This window comes from Corythoichthys intestinalis, chromosome 1, assembly GCF_030265065.1.
Source record: "Corythoichthys intestinalis isolate RoL2023-P3 chromosome 1, ASM3026506v1, whole genome shotgun sequence".
Taxonomy (NCBI): Eukaryota; Metazoa; Chordata; class Actinopteri; order Syngnathiformes; family Syngnathidae; genus Corythoichthys; species Corythoichthys intestinalis.
In genome coordinates, this window is record NC_080395.1 from 10,149,162 (window position 1) to 10,165,863 (window position 16,702).

The 16,702-nt window shown below is 40.0% G+C and overlaps 2 protein-coding genes across 2 annotated transcripts; both read right to left on the bottom strand.

Moving 5' to 3' along the window:
- Window positions 1-507: 507 nt before the first annotated feature.
- On the bottom strand, window positions 508-9,201 carry LOC130912385 (gastrula zinc finger protein XlCGF8.2DB-like). Its single transcript, XM_057830486.1, has 2 exons — window positions 9,112-9,201; window positions 508-1,869 (listed from the first exon to the last, which is right to left on the bottom strand). The coding sequence occupies exon 2, from the start codon at window positions 1,786-1,788 to the stop codon at window positions 655-657; it is 1,134 nt and encodes a 377-aa protein (XP_057686469.1). The 5' UTR covers window positions 1,789-1,869; window positions 9,112-9,201; the 3' UTR covers window positions 508-654.
- A 1,727-nt stretch (window positions 9,202-10,928) lies between these two features.
- Window positions 10,929-16,493, bottom strand: LOC130912322 (gastrula zinc finger protein XlCGF57.1-like). The gene is made up of 2 exons (XM_057830366.1): window positions 16,416-16,493; window positions 10,929-14,568 (listed from the first exon to the last, which is right to left on the bottom strand). The coding sequence occupies exon 2, from the start codon at window positions 14,500-14,502 to the stop codon at window positions 13,363-13,365; it is 1,140 nt and encodes a 379-aa protein (XP_057686349.1). The 5' UTR covers window positions 14,503-14,568; window positions 16,416-16,493; the 3' UTR covers window positions 10,929-13,362.
- Between the last annotated feature and the right edge of the window lie 209 nt (window positions 16,494-16,702).

The following is a 16,702-nucleotide window of genomic DNA, read 5'->3' on the forward strand; positions in this document are numbered from 1 at the left end:
AAAAAAGGTCAGTAATACTATAATGAATCAGATTGGAAAATAATACAATACTTAAGACTAATAAAGACAAATGTTTGGAAACTGAACAGACAATAAATAAAGGGAAGCGCTGCATCAAAGTTTTTAAAATACTAACACATGCCTATTCCACACAGATACTTTTTTAAAACATTCTCATTGAGAACATTTAAACTGTTTGAACTTGCAAACTAGAAACAATTTCTATATTCCGACACATGAAAAGCATTGAATCACCTCAATTTAGCTACAAATAGTATAAATATTTCATGCACAAATTTGGCTGTTGACCATTGGAATACATACTGTATTATTTCAAAACGCCACTCAAGGTCACTTTACAACAGGGTTTAGGATTGCAACAAATAGAGGAGACAAATGCTAAATCTAAGTAAATCAAAGTAGCAGGAAAGAAATAATAATATAAAACAGAACCGAAGATCAAGATTGATATGAAGTAACCTAAAGTAAACCCAATGTATTTGATGAAAAAAAAAAAAAAAAAATCAGGAATATTGGATACTTGTGAAAAAGAGAACCTGCGAAATAATTTCAAAAGAGGCTCAATGGAAATTGAATAAAGAAATTGAAAAGCCTTTTCCACTGTAGATGTGTGGCAGGAATTTGAATATCTTGTCAAACACTGCAATTCAAAAGTTTCTTCTCATTGTGGCTTATTGCTTGTTTTACTAAATTTCCCTTCTGAGTGAATCTTTTACCACAAAGTGAGAAGCCAAAAGGTTTCTCTCCAGTGTGTGTTCTTGCGTGTCTGTTTAAAGATCTCTTCTGACAAAATCTTTTACCACAACATGTGCAGACAAAAGGCTTTTCTCCAGTGTGTGTACGCGCGTGTGTTGTCAACTGAGACTGACAAAAAAATCTTTTCTCGCATAAGGAGCAGGCGAAAGGCTTCTCTCCACTGTGTGTGCTTGTGTGTTGGTTTAAATTTCCCTTCTCGGCAAATCTTTTACCACAACATGCGCAGACAAAAGGCTTTTCTCCTGTGTGTGTACGCATATGCCTTTCTTTATTCGTCTTCTGAGAAAATGTTTTGTCGCAAAGTGTGCAGGCGAAAAGCTCTACACTCTGTGCACTTGTGTGTTGGTTTAAATTTCCCTTCTCGGCTAATCTTTCACTACAACAAGTGAAGGAAAAAGGCTTTTCTCCTGTGTGTGTACGCATATGCCTTTCTTGATTATTCTTCTGAGAAAATCTTTTATCGCATAGCGAGCAGGCGTAAGGCTTCTCTCCAGTATGTATTCTTGTGTGTCTGTTTAAATTTTTGTTCTCGGTGAATCTTTTACCACAACTTGTGCAGACAAAAGGCTTTTCTCCAGTGTGTGTACGCGTATGCCTTCCTAAATCAGTCTTCCGGGAAAATTCTTTTTTGCAAAGTGTGCAGGCAAACGGTTTCCCACCTGCACATTCTTTTGTCTCTGTTTTCAATGATGAATTGTTTAGGGATTTCCGAGCATTTTGGTCAAAGTCATCCTCCTCCTCATCAGTGTTAAAATCTGAAGAGTGTGACGTTACGTCATCACTGTCCGAGAGCGGAACTAATTGGTCGTCGGGTTGCGATTGTTCCTCTTCTTTTGTTGTCAGCTGCTGAAATGAGCCCTCGCTCGAATGTTTCGCTGCTCCGCTCTCTTCGCTTGGTCCTTCATCTTCTTCGTTCTTCACACTGACGGTCAATGGAAAGATTTCTTCTTCCTGTTCTTCTTCTTTAATGTACGGGGTCTCTGGCTCCGCCTCCTGTTTGATGTACGGCATCTCGGACTCCTCCTCCTGTTTAACGTGGAGGGGATTGTCCTTCTCAGGGTGAAGATCTTCTTCAGTAACGTCTGCTGGACACTGTATGGGAAGAAAAAAAAATCAGGTGATTTGCTTAAATTGCGCTTTTGCCGTGATTTTCATGTTAATTGATGGAAAATTCCTCAACTTTATTATATGGGACTTTGCAAGGTTAAAGAGCATACGACACGAGAAAAAAAGTCTTAAATGGCATTATTATGTGAATTAGAATCATATTTTGAGACGATTCGACTATATACAACAATTTAGCAAAGCACAGATGACGAGAAATTAGCCTTTTAATCTGCCGGTTAGCCACGCCTACCATTATAGGGCTTTAGCGTCCCCAACAGGTGGATGACGTCAGCGGTAGACTGGTCTCATCGATTTTACTATTCAGCCCATTGAGGGGGAATTATTCAGAACGAGGAAAACACGACGAAGAAAGCCGCCAAATGTCATTGTTTCAGTCTCTCTACTCCAATATTTTTACAGGATATTCTTTTTATCCAAGTATTTTTCCCCAATAGCAATATAAATGGCTTGAGAAGGACCAGTCAGCCCGTCGAGGGAGAACTATTCAGAACGAGGAAAACACGACGAAGAGAGCAGCAAAATGTCATTGTTTCTGTCTCTTTACTTCAATATTTTTACAGGATATTCTTTTTATCCAAGTATTTTTCCCCAATAGCTACATAAATGGCTTGAGAAGGACCAGTCAGCCCGTCGAGGGGGAACTATTCACAATGAGGAAAACGCGACGAAGAGAGCGGCAAAATGTCATTGTTTCTGTCTCTTTACTTCAATATTTTTACAGGATATTCTTTTTATCCAAGTATTTTTCCCCAATAGCTATATAAATGGCTTGAGAAGGACCAGTCAGCCCGTCGAGGGGGAACTATTCACAATGAGGAAAATGCGACGAAGAGAGCGGCAAAATGTCATTGTTTCTGTCTCTTTACTTCAATATTTTTACAGGATATTCTTTTTATCCAAGTATTTTCCCCAATTGCTAAATAAACGGCATGGTCATGACAAATAACAGTCTTGTGCTGAATGGAATATGAAATAATAAAAACGCATTTATTCAGGACGACATGGCAAAATTACTCCATAATGGTCAAAACTGTCGACTTCACCTTTACTGTCGCACCTCCCGAACTATATTTTATGACACCTAAATCGGACATATGTCATTTCCCTTCCCCGCCTTCGGAGAATGTAAACAAACCAGAAGGCCTGACAGCTAGCCAACATGCTACCCCGAACCGAGTGATGTTTCAAAGTCTTCAAAGCGGAAAATCACACATAACTGGCTGGCTGTCGCGCGCCCGGTGGGGCTTGCGTGCTGCTGGATGTGGTAGGGCATGCTCGGGTTGGGGGTTCCGGTGCCGGGATTGGCGATGCGGCGGCGTAGGGTTGGTCGCCAACGGGCTTTCACTCATAAGAGATTCACACGATTACTGGGTTCTAGATCACAGAACTGATTTGTGTACACTCTACCCCTTTCAATCACTTAGCTTATAGTCTTATAGACACCCCCACCCCCATTCTCCTCTTTCACTGGCCAATAGGCCCCCACATGGTGTAAACCAGAAATACATCTCGCTGACGATAGCACCAGCATATTAGTAACTAGTTTAGATGTTCAATGTATTTCTTGTTGTTGTTTGTGTATGTGTTTCTTTTCTTTCTTCTCTTGTATTTCTTTTCTTCTGTCCCCCCATAATCCCTTCCTGTTCGCTGCTTTGTCATAATAAAAAGGTATTTTGAATGATCACAATGGGAGTATGTCAGACTCTCAATGTGAAACATTAAAACTGTTCAGAATCCGGGCACTTAGACTTCCATTCTCTGTGTCAAACAGCTGAACAGGACAGGTTTAAAAAAAAAAAAAAAAAAAAAAAAAAAGAAAATCACACATAACTATCCTGGATTATTTGACATGACGACCCGGTTGTCTATTGTTGTCGCGGATCGGCAAACCGCCCGGCGGAGAGCAATTTACAGTTCATTCCCCGGAGGAGGGTGGCTGGAGTTGTTGTGCAGCTAACGGGCTGCTGCTAATGACCATTAGGACAGCTTTTTACATGCCTATCAATGATCAAACGTAAGTAGTCCTTCATTTAAAGGAAGTTTGTAGTGTTTACTTTGTAATCGCTGTATTCGTATTTGACATAATACAAAACAAGATGTTTACTCACTTCCTCGTAAGTCCAATGGTCCCACGGTAAATATCCACGGTGAATGGGAACCTTTTGAAACTCCAAAAAGGCGCATACGCCTCTCCCTCATACAGAATGATTTTTCTGCAGCCGTTTGGCTGGCGTGATGCGAAAAATAAACGTATTAATCCGCAAAATCAGCTGAATCATTCGTCCCCATACACAACAGTACGCTGTATAGTGAAGAGGACGTCTTCTACCGTACACGTCACAGCGCCCTCCTCCTCAATGCAAGACCGAAGCCGGAAGTCACTCATTTTCCTGGCGCGGGATTCAAAAAACTAAATAAATATAGCGATCGCCTCCACACACATCCAAGCGGTCCATATCATTCAGGAGCATAAAATACCGCGTGTATTATGAAATAAACATGCTTTTTCGTGTCACAGGCACTTTAAGGCTCATAGAGTAAATGATTCTTTGGTGTGCGACACAGCCCAAACCGTTTGACTAACGATCACTGTTCAAATATAAAAATGAACAGAATTTTCGCACATTAGCAGGAAAATTCTTCGGCTGGCCCCCAAATTTTTTTCGTTCGCCTGTAAACGCGGGTTTTAAATATCAATAATAATAATAAATCCATGTTGTTAAAGGGCATACATTTTGTTAATATAATTTGCCAAATATTTACTGTTCCCCCATATTCGCCAAAAACGTGCCCATTCATTTCTAATGGGATGCCATTGACAGCCATGCATGTCATTCCATTCATTTATAACCGGGGTTCTCAATTAGCGGAGTGCGGTCCACGGCACACCTCACTGCGGACCCACGGACGAACGAGAGTAAAAAAACAACTTTTTTTCAACATACATCATTTGTATGAATTGCCGATCTATCGCTATGTTTGCACTACTATTCTATCGCTAAATTCTGTTTCATTTTTAATCAAATATCTTCCATGTTCTCACTTCTGCTGTCATCGCTATGACAACGCTGATGCGCTGATTGGCTGAGAGAGTGTGCATGGATGCGCTGATTGGCTGAGAGAGCCTGCATGCTACTAGCTACCTGGACGGACCGCAGCAGTGTCAGCAACCTCAAACACGAGTCGCACCCGGCACTTTGCAATCTGTTTGTACATGCTGTCGTGTACTTTATTTTTCATTCAAGAACATGAATCATACTATGAGCAAACATGATTTATTTTTTTATTTCCCCGTGTTACCCTGGCACTTTCGCTGCGTGCAGGAAACGTTCGAGATCACAACGTTCACTAACACCACACATACCACCAGTAGAAGACCGAATCTAACAAAGTGGCATGCTCAAAGTTGACCAAGAGAAGAAAAGTGGACAACGAAAATCACTGTTTCAATGAGGAATGGAAAATGGGAATGGGAAATATGCGTCCATTTTACCAACTGCAAGTACCAAACCTATGTGCTTAATATGCTTAAAGACAGTTGCTCTGATAAAAAGTGAAAATGTGAAGCGCCTTTATGTTAAAGAGCACAGCTCTTTTGAAGAGAAGTTTCGTCCTAAATCAGAATTGAGAAGGCAAGAAATGAACACGTTGATGCATCCATATCAAGAGTCAAGCAAGGTTATTGTTATATTTATGACACAAAAACAAATTGCAACGGAGTGCTCACTCAGTGTCGTGGGTGTTGACCAGACATAAGAAGCCGTTCTCTGATGGAGAAATAATAAAAGAGCATGACTGAAGTGATGACAGCAATGTTCAAAGGGAAAGAAAAGGAGGAAATGACAACAAAAATCAAATCTCATTCTAAGATTTATCAACCACAAGACTCACTGAAGTACTGGCTGATGATGTGAGTAAACAGCTTTGTGACCCCAAATGCCATTTCTCTCATTGAGCAGTGTTTTACAGTTCAAGTTACTGTCAATAATTGTTATGTTTCCACCTTAATGACAGAGCTTGTCATTTATGTTCTGAACAAGTGAACATGTATTGTACTACTTGCACGTTTTCTTTTCTGTCCAGCAGTGTTTTAGTTACAAAATATGCTTTCAATAGTTATTGTTTGCACCTTAATGACAGATCTAGTCAATTATTTAGTGTACATGAGTAAACATTGTACTTGCATTTTTTTGTTGTTGTATTTTTATTTTAGGTAAAAATGTTAATTTATTTTTATTTAATCAGAATGTACATTGTATTTTTGGTTGGTCAAAAGAAAACTACCTTTACCACCTTCGACCTGCCTTGTACTTTACCGACATTAATAAATGGACCCATGCTTGTATAAAAAAAAAAATGTGGACCTTCAAGATTTGTATTTGAGGACCCCTGATTTATAACGACAAACATTTCCCATTCATTTCAATGGCAAGAAAACACAGGTGGTTGCGATTTCTTTCCGCTTACCATTACAGCCCAGTGACAATTAACTGGTGCCTATCTAAGTCGGTGCCGTTGACAGCAATGCACGTCCAAATTTCCCATTCATTTTTAATGGCAGAAAAACATGTGGTTGTGATTTTCGACCAATACCTTACCATTACAGCCCAGTGCCATTCAACTAACGTCCATGTAAGTCGGTGCCAGTGACAGCCATGCACGTCTAAATTTCCCATTCATTTTCAATGGCAGAAAAACCTGTGTGGTTGTGATTTTTTACCAAAAGCTTACCATTACAGCCCAATGACATTCAACTAGCACCCAAGTAAGTCGATGAAGGGCTTAAAGTTTGGTTCTTAGCGTGCGTTATATATTCTGTGCTTATTTTTTAGGAACTCCAGTGACCATCATGGAGTGGACGAAGTTGGAACGTGCTTTCGCTGTTGAGGCATTTCTTTCAAGCGATCGCTCAATAGACCCTACCCACGTGACGTCACAACTCCTTCCTCCTGACTGGTGCCGCCCAATTGTCCGTCAACACATCATGTTTCTCTGTTACGGCTACGTACATTCCTCCTATTTACGACGTGTTTTTCTGCTCGTTAACATTAGTAATCAAAATGGTGAAGGCATGTGTGGCGGTCGGTTGCAATAACAGAGAAGATAGACGGAGAAGACGGAGAGACTTGAAGTTCTACCGGATTCCGAGAGACCCGGAGAGAAGAGAGCGAGATGGGCTGCTGCAATTCGACGAGAAAACTGGGCTCCAAACGATTACCACAGATTATGTAGTAGTCATTTTATATCCGGTAAGATGCATTTAATATATATTTAGAGGGTTTTGGGCTGACAACCACAATTAAGATCATTGCTAGGCTAATCGCCGACAACATACACGTATGTATGTAGTGAGAGTGCTATCGCTAAACCATATAAACATTAAAAGCCCTAACTCCATTGACAAACGACATGAAATACATTAGACTTGACAGTGGATGTTAGCAATAACAAAAGATTTTGAATTGAAAATTTCGTAACTCACCTTTCCAAGCACAAGATAGATTCCTGCCGAATTTTTGTGGACGAGGACCTGTTTCACCCAACCAGCAACGAAGTATTTACAAGCCTCCAAGCTCTTAAAGTTTTTCAAACTTTCGTGAGAATAGGCTGATTTTGTGTGGACAAGATAATTGTACAGTTCAGGGTAGCTAGCAGATGTCAGGCAAATACGGCGGAGACAGCGGGTCGAAAAACATCGATTTAGGCATCAAATATGGATCTGGCGAATGGATAAACTGAAGCTTTTCCACATAACGCCTTTTATGCAACGCATCAAGTGAGTTTACGGCATCCGAACGCACCGGGTCTTCCATGAAATGCATTATAAATTGCTCGATCAATTGAGACCATTGATAATACAGACACAAAATGACGGACAAGGGGGAGGAACCATACAGCGAGCACGTGATTTTGTGACGTCGGTGGGTAGGGTCTATCGTCGCAACGCTACGCTCATTCTATAGACATTTTAATATTGCCCCCCATGGTCGTGTTCCTGGCCGGCAGTCGATTGTTTCATGGGTAAACAACTTCAGGGAAACGAGTGATGGAAAGAAAAAGAAACCTGGCCTCACACGAACACCAAGGACACCCCAAATGGTGTGGATTAAATTCCTGCACCATAGCTAATTTGTAGGAATGAAATTTCAATCCTTCATGAAGGATTCGTCTCACAGAACGAGCAGACAGCCCAAGAGCAGATGTGTGTTTGCAGGCAGACCATCAGGGACATCTCAAAAACGACTGTCTCACCACGTCAATGTTTTGGGGTGTCCTTGCTGTTCATGGGAGGTCAGAAAATCAATTAAGACGTCATTTAAAGACATTAGAGTCCAATCACTTTGATAAGCCGCTTGATTGTTTTTCAGTGAAAACGTGCCGAAAATCGCCAACAATCGTCCTTCTTTGTCAGTGTTACATCAGTTAACCAGCATGCACGGTTAGCATGCTCAGTGCAAAAATAACCCCACACAATAGCAAAGGAGTTGATACTGCCTGCAGGAAAAATAAAAACTGTCCCTCTGTCCAATGATGCTATCGTTTTAGTAGTATTTTTGTTTTTTCGGTCAAATTGTTTGTCGTATTGTTTTCTCAAGTTAATATTGCTAATCATTTTGAATTTATTATGATTGATTGATTTTATTAAGTTTTATTTTTTTATTATCAGATGGTCAAAAAAATGTACGTTGAGTGTATTTTTACAGTTTGGATGTGACTTTTTTATTCAGGCAAAATGATGCGCTATAACTCTCTTATGTTACAGACAAAACAATGTTCATAAAGTTGTACCTTGTTCTAAGTTGATCTATTTTTTCCCCTTTAATATAAGAAAGGACACAATGTTATGCCGAGGTATACTTCTAATAATTTGAGACAAACTGTACTATTTACAGCGGCAGCAGAGAGTTGGGGGGCGCGAAACGTTTACGTTTTCGTGGAGGGGAGGTGGGGGTGTAACAGAAAATGTTTGAGAAGCATTGCTCTAATGTTAACCAACGAGCCCCCCCTGGGAATAAAAACAACAAATCAGAAGTGGCGTTAAGCCAAAGCAATCCAAATGTGTTAACGTGTCTTGATTAGCGAGCAAAGCTAAAAATGAAATAAGTTTTGCAAGCCTGGGAAGATATTACATAAAGCCAATTACGACTTCCACTAAGCCTTAAAATAGGACGTTGTAGTCCATTAAAGTCTTACTTGGGTACTTACCCGACGAGAATGTTTTGAAAGAGCTCGTTGGGGTTACGGGAACACGAACAAACTGCCAGTGTGGCGAGGATACACGGAGGTTACGTCAAGTGAACCGGAAGTAGAAAAGTTCATGCTCTGAAACTTCAGTGTAGTCCGTTGAGGCGTTTGCAACCGAAACTACTTCAAATCACTAGACCATAAAAATAAAAAAATCAATAAATATAGGATCCAAGTCCGAATTTGAGTCATTACTATCAATGACTTGCCTTGAGCCCTAATGATTCCAAAATGTACGAAAAACGAAGAGTGCAAGGAAAAATTACATTGAGGTATCTCTTAACGGCCAGGAGAGGTCACTGTTGGCAAGAAGTCTCCACTCAAAGCAGGTTGTTTCACTTGACTTTTATAAATGAAATACACAACTGCTTCAATATTTTCTGGAAGAAAAAATATTCATGTTTATTTTTTAAATGTCTATGCTGTAAACGAATTGATAAATACAATGGAAAAGAAGAGTGCAAGGAAAAAATACATTGAGGCATCTCTTTACGACCAGGAGAGGTCACTGTTGGCAAGAAGCCTCCACTCAAGCAGGTTGTGCCACTTGATTTTAATATGTGTATAACTGCCATCCTCTAGCACCTGTCCTATCCACGCCAATACCACATTTAATTGCTTCCACGACCTAATTAACAAGACGTCTTATTTTACTTAAGTGGAAACATGCACTTCCCCCATCTTATAACAGTTGACTCAAAGAGGTTCTGACGGATTTAGAGTTAGAAAAGATAAGATTTTCACTTTCTGGTAGGGAAAAATATATTTTATACAATAGCTTAATAATATCTTTCACCAAACCTGGCAGCCCTTCAGAAACTATCTGGATGGATGAATAATCTCCACAGAATAGCAACTACATGCCCTGCTCCACCCCTTCCCTTTTTAACCCTTGAGAGTCGAAGGACGCGCCGGCGCGTCCTTCAGCGCACGTCGTCTTTGAAGCACCCTTTTAATTACGTCACCCACATGCCGTTGGTTGGTCTCGTTTTAAAGTGCGGAAGTTGCGGTTTACTCTCGTTGTTATTTGAAGTCAATCGACCAACTAAAACGTGAGATATTGTCATTTAAGTTTTATAGTTTTATTGTCCTCTCAAAAAAACATTAAAACGCTGCATGGATCATTTGTTTATGTCTATATTTCCATCATTTCTTGTCCTTTTTCAAAACGGAAGCTCCATGAAAAAAACACAAATCAAACGAACCCTTTCGAAGTCACAGTGGAAGCACAAAATGCGGTTTTTTTTTTTAATAAATATAACTGCCGTGCGAGGTTCCACCGAACGAGAGGCAGGAGTGTTCTGAAGCAGCGAGGGGGCGAGCGACGGCCGTTTGAATCAAGCAAGCGAGCGAGCGACTTTGTGTGACTTTGAGGATGAACGGAAAACTAAATTTAGCGCAAGCAATTGTGCTTTTTGATCAACTTGAGGAAGAGGGTGGTCCAAATTCGTCATCATCGTCTTCTTCGGAAGAGTCCTCGAGTGAAGATAGTGACGGATTTGAACACGTGGGTGACGCCATCGACGAGCAGAGGTAAGCCAACTCACTTTTTTTTTTTTTTAAATGCTGTAAAAGTTTCTTTTGATATTGCAAGACAAAGTTAATTTTGATGCAATATAAGTGCGTGTTTGTGTATGTAATAATAAAATGTGCATATCAGATCAAAGTATAATTTGTGGTCTTCTTTCTATATGAAGATTAGGGATTTAGCACATATTCAGCTACGGTATTCTTTCTATTGTCATACATATAGATTTCCATTATTATTTATTGCTGTATATATTTTTATTTTATACTTTATTATTTTCATAAATATTGACTTTTGTTTCATGTACATTTATAGTGACAATGAAAGTAAAGTGAAATGAAAATGGAAGGGTGGAAAGAGGACCGACACCCCATGGAAGTGTGGGCTGTGATGTAGCCCTGTGTCTAATTCCAGGACGAAACTGCTTTTCGGAGTGGCATGCCTGAAAAAAATTTAACTTGTTTATTGTAAATATTTTTGAAAATACTTTTTTCCCCAATGTTATATATATATATATTTTTCCCCACAATCAGTCTTCTCAATTTGTGTATATAAATGTGTGTTCAAGAAGCTTGATTGTGTGTACATAGTTTTCATCAGGTGATGGGCCGCAATACCTAAACTCATAAAAAGATGGCCTCTAAACACTTTTTGTGTTAGATGGTATATTTTTTCACTGTTCTTCACTGTTTGGTCTGCTGTATATAACCTGTTTTGACTAGAGCATGTATAAATGCAAAAAACGCCTATGGCTATACCTGTTGTTTATGTTGAATTGTCAAATAAAAGACTATTTATTCTAAATTTTTTTGGTTGAATGTTCATCCTAACATGTTGAATAAATATTACAAAGTTTCAAAACGGTTCGTTACGCATGTTTGGTTGTCAATTGGACATCAATATTAAAAATGTTGACAAAACGATTTTGGAATTTTTGGTCTTTTTGGGCCCAAAATTATGATTTATAATTGGTCAGTGAAGGAAACAACAGTTTGGACATGAAGTTCAAGGTGTCACAAAAAAAGGGACCAAACCAGGCCATCGTAAACAATTCTGTCTTTGAAATATAAAGGCAACTTCAAAGGCATGCAAAATCAGACAAAATAGGCCCAGACCTTAAAGGGTTAATTGAGTTTTATCATAATATTCATGCCTACCTATTGTGTTATGGAATGCTTGAATTTTGTTTTTAGTTCTCCTTAAAGTTATTGTGATTATTATTTTATTTTTCATTTTAATTGCTATCATTCTTTTGTTTTGTTGTTGTTTTTCTTAGCGATGTATGTGTGTTTCATGTAAAACAGATAGACGAGTTGTTTATGACACAGTCAAACATAACTGTTTTTCTCCTTGGAATTATAGCAAAGACTGAGTGTTGCATCAACTCATCCTTTTATTTTATAATTTTTTTGTGGTTTTTCTCTTTCTCCCACTTACACCAAATGGACCATGCGAAAGACTAATAGAATTGTTATTTTTTTATTTGGCTGAAAACCCTGGGCACAGGAATCTGCAGTGATGAGACACCAATTCCAAGTACGCTGTTGTTTAGTTCGTGGAGTATATAATTCGCTATCCATTTTATAAATATTACAGATTATTTAACAGCTGTTTATAACATCTCTATCAGATGTTATGTGCCATAAATTTTAAATGTGCACAAAGATACAAGCCCACCGACACAACCAGGGGCATAATAGGCCCCCACCCACCCTAGCTCCCACACACGGAGCCCTGATCTCAACATGATGCAGTCAATCTGGAATTAAGAGACAGACACAACTAAAATAACAATATGCAAGGAAAAAAAATGTGCATTCTCTCTGCTTTTCTGATGGGTACAGACTCCGTGTGTTTGTCGTTGTTTTAAATGCCACATTATCACGCGCGATCACGTGAGAGCTCACGAGGGGACGGAGTTGGCAGACTGCAGCCGGTATGATTTGCCTGTTTTTGACATACTGTGTGGCACGCAGTCAACACAGAGCCGGACTGGACCCGGAACAATGATGCATCTGGTGCATTTGGGCCCTTACTGTACGTTTATGCACATATATCAAGACTGTGCATTCTACTTTAATGATGGAAGGCTCGACTAATGTTAAATTTCTCCGTCCTTAAAAGCCAGTGGACGCTGCCACCTTGTCGCCTGATGACTTCGGCTGTGTCCTCCGTCAGTTTTATCTCACATTCCTTCATTATATCTCTGATCAACAGCTCATGACTACTTTACTCTCACCCCAGGTCCTGTTTTATCCACGCTCGTCCGATTACACACCTGCCTCAGCTACGCCAGCAGAGCGATCTACACCCACCACTTTTCTTATTGTCGCCGATAAAATATTACTCGCCACAACCCGATTGTCTGCATTTGGATCCCCTCTCGTTGCACACCATAACAAATTGTTAGAATTTTGTCCACGAGCGATCAATGAAGTGATCCATATGCACGTTACGCTACGTTGTCCTAAATCCATTTTTGGAGATTTCGTGGGTTCCTCTGGTTTGATTTTGCAGTTTTAACTTCGTCTACACATCGTTTATTTCGACCGCAATTCCTGTGGTTCTGTCTTAAACCGGAAATCCGTAGCAGTAAATGTAAAAAATGATGTTGCCTATGTTTCGCTCAAGAAACTTGTAAATATCTGCTTAAATACATTTAAGTTTACTTCTGGAGGAATCTTTTATGACAAGGAAACGGCTTGTGTGTGCTTGTGTGTGCGTGTGTGTTTGTTTAAACCTCCCTTCTCGCTGAATCTTTGACCACAACACGTGCAGGCAAAAGGCTTCTCTCCAGTGTGTGAACGCATATGCCTTTTTAAATCGGCTCGCAGAGAAAATCTTTTGTCGCAAAGTGTGCAAGCGAAAGGTTTCCCTTCAGTGTGTGTAAGCATGTGTCTTGTCAAAGGAGACTGTAAATAAAATCTTTTCTCACATAAGGAGCAGGCGAATGGCTTCTCTCTGCTGTGTGTGCTTGTGTGTTGGTTTAAATTTCCCTTCTTGGAGAATCCTTTACCACAACGTGTGCAAACAAAGGGCTTTTCTCCAGTGTGTGTACGCACGTGTGCGGTCAACTGAGACTGATAATAATATCTTTTCTCGCATAAGGAGCAGGCGAAAGGCTTGTCTCCCCTGTGTGTGCTTGTGTGTTGGTTTAAATTTCCCTTCTCGGCGAATCGTTTACCACAACATGTGCAGACAAAAGGCTTTTCCCCTGTGTGTGTACGCATATGCCTTTCGTAATAAGTCTTATGAGAAAATTTCTTATCGCATAAGGAGCAGGCGAAAGGCTTGTCTTCACTGTGTGTGCTTGTGTGTTGTTTTAAATTTCCCTTCTCGGCGAATTGTCTACCACAACAAGTGCAGACAAAAGGTTTTTCTCCAGTGTGCGTACGCTTATGGTTTTCTAAATGAGCCTTGCGAGAAAATCCTTTGTCGCAAAGTGTGCAGCCAAACGGTTTCCCACGCGCACATTCTTTTGTCTTTCTTTTCAATGATGTCTTGTTTAACGATTTCCAAGCATTTAGGTCAGAGTCAACATCCTCCTCGTCAGTGTTAAAGTCAGAAGAGTGTGACGTTTTGTCGTCGCTGTCCGAGAGCGGAGCTAATAGATTGTCTGGTTGCGATTGTCCCTCTCCTTTTGTTGTCAGGGACTGAAATGAGCCATCGCTCGATTGTTTCCCTGGTCCGCTTTCTTCACTTGGTCCTTCATTGTCTTCGTTCTTCACACTGACGGTCAATGGAAACTTATGGATTTTCACTTCCTGTTCTTCTTCTTTAATGTAGGGGGTCTCTGGCTCCGCTTCCTGTTTGATGTACGGCATCTCGGGCTCCTCCTCCTGTTTAATGTGTAGGGGATCGTGTTTCTCTTCAGAGATGTCTGCGGGACACTGGGTGGGAAGACAAAAAAAACCAAAAAAAAAACCACGTGATTTGCTTAAGTCGAGCTTTTGCTGTGATTTAATGTTTCTTTGGCGCGCCACACAGCCTAAACCGTTTGACCGACCGTTACCGTTCGAATATCAAAATAACCGAAATTTCGCACAACGCATGGAATTTTTCGGATGACCCTCAAAACTTTTTGTGTCAGCAGTCATATTCGGTCATTCGCCCCCTCCGTCAAAATGGAATTGACATCTAGTGCCTTTAATGGCACCCAATGAAATGAAAAAGAAGTGACCCAAAAAGGCCCAAAACCAACAGAAAGTGACCTGAAATCAACAGTCGCTACACTTTTACTTGCTGTTTGGGATTGCGTTAGTGTCACGTTAAGTGAAATATACATGCCAGGTCCAAGTACATTTCGGCCTTTCGTTTCTCTTTCTAATTTTGGAAAACAAAAAAAAAAACGCAAAATGATCCCAATTCTGTTTTTTGTTTTTATGTGTATTAACAAAAAAAGAGAAACAGTTTCCCGTTTTCTGACTCACAACTGATAATTCGATAACGGAAAACGAGCCTTAATCCATTTTTCCAATATCAGTTTATTCAACGAAAGTCGAAACACAAAACACGCCCAATATTTGTTTTCCACCAAGTTCAATTTAACAATTAGCCATGCCCCGGAAGATGATGTTCTACAGCTAATAATTAGCGTGGGTACTCCAAGTCTTTGAACAATGGCTTTGGCTATCCAAATTTGGCTAGACATCAAACGAAATAGCTGCACACTTGTCTAGCCAATTTGGCCAGACAAGAGGGTTTTTGGAGCAAAATGTCCGAAGGTGGATCTCAGAGCAAGGCCTCTCCAGCTATGTGACTGATGATCAACTGCAAGATGAAGTTGCTTCCGTTTCTCCTGAAGTAAGTAGCGCTGTGCGAGATTACTGTGAACATATGAAAATTGAGTTAAAATTTGCAGATTTTCTTCCAATATAATAGTTTGGGACCTCAAAATCGTCGTAGTAGCACCGGGGGGCGACAAGACCCTGCTTCAGCCTCATAATATTAATTTATAAGAAGAAGAACATCGTCTTCCGGGTCATGGCTCACTGTTGAAGCGAGCATGGTTGAAAACAAAAATTGTTTGTGTTTTGTTTTTTGACTTCCGTTCAGTAAACTGATATTGAAAAAAAAAAAAAACAGATTAAGACTGTTTTTTCGTTATTGCATGACCAGTTTTGAATTGAGAAACGGTTCGTTTTTCAGTTTTTGGTAACTCATATAAAAACGAAAAACGGAACTGGGCTCATTTTTCATTTTCCAAAATAAGAAAGAAAAACGAAAGGCCGAAAGGTACACGGACCATGCCCAGCTACCCATGCCTGTTTAACGTGCGCATGCGCGCACGCCACTATGTGTGTGTGGGTGTGAGAATGATAGGCAGACCAAAATAAAGACCCTTCGTTGTTGTTGTGGAGCAACGCAACGAAAGTCTCGCAGTGTCCTACGTTCCAATCTAAAGTCAAATAACAAGCGTACGAAAACGCCACAGTTAGCCTTCACTCAGTAGTATTTTGTAACATCTTTAAAACAAGTCGAGAAGCGTCTTATACGATTAAATGTAATCACTCTAATCATCTAATGTTAACCGAGTGAGCCCCCACGAAAACAAAATCTACAAATCAAAAGTGGCGTAAGATAAGCAATCCAAATGCGTTAACGTGTCTTGGCTAGCGAGCTAAGCTAAAAGAAAAAGTTTTGCAAGCCTGTGAAGCTATTACATAAAGCCAAACGACTTCCACTAAACTTTAAAATAGGACGTTTTAGTGAATGAAATTCTTAGTTGGGTACTTACCCGACGAGGATGCTTTGAAGGGGCTCCTTTGGTTAAGAGATGGGAACACGAAAGAACTGCAAGTGTGGCGAGGGTACACGGACGTTACGTCAGGTGAACCGGAAGTAGAAATGTTCATGCTCTGAAACTTCAGTGTAATCTCTTGAGCGTTTGAAAACAGAACTACTTCAAATCACTCGACTCCAAAAATACTCAATTAATATGGGAAAGGAATCTGAATTTGAGCCATAACTAGCAATGCCTTGGGTGAGCCCTAATGATTAAAAAACCACGGTTAAAAAAAAAAA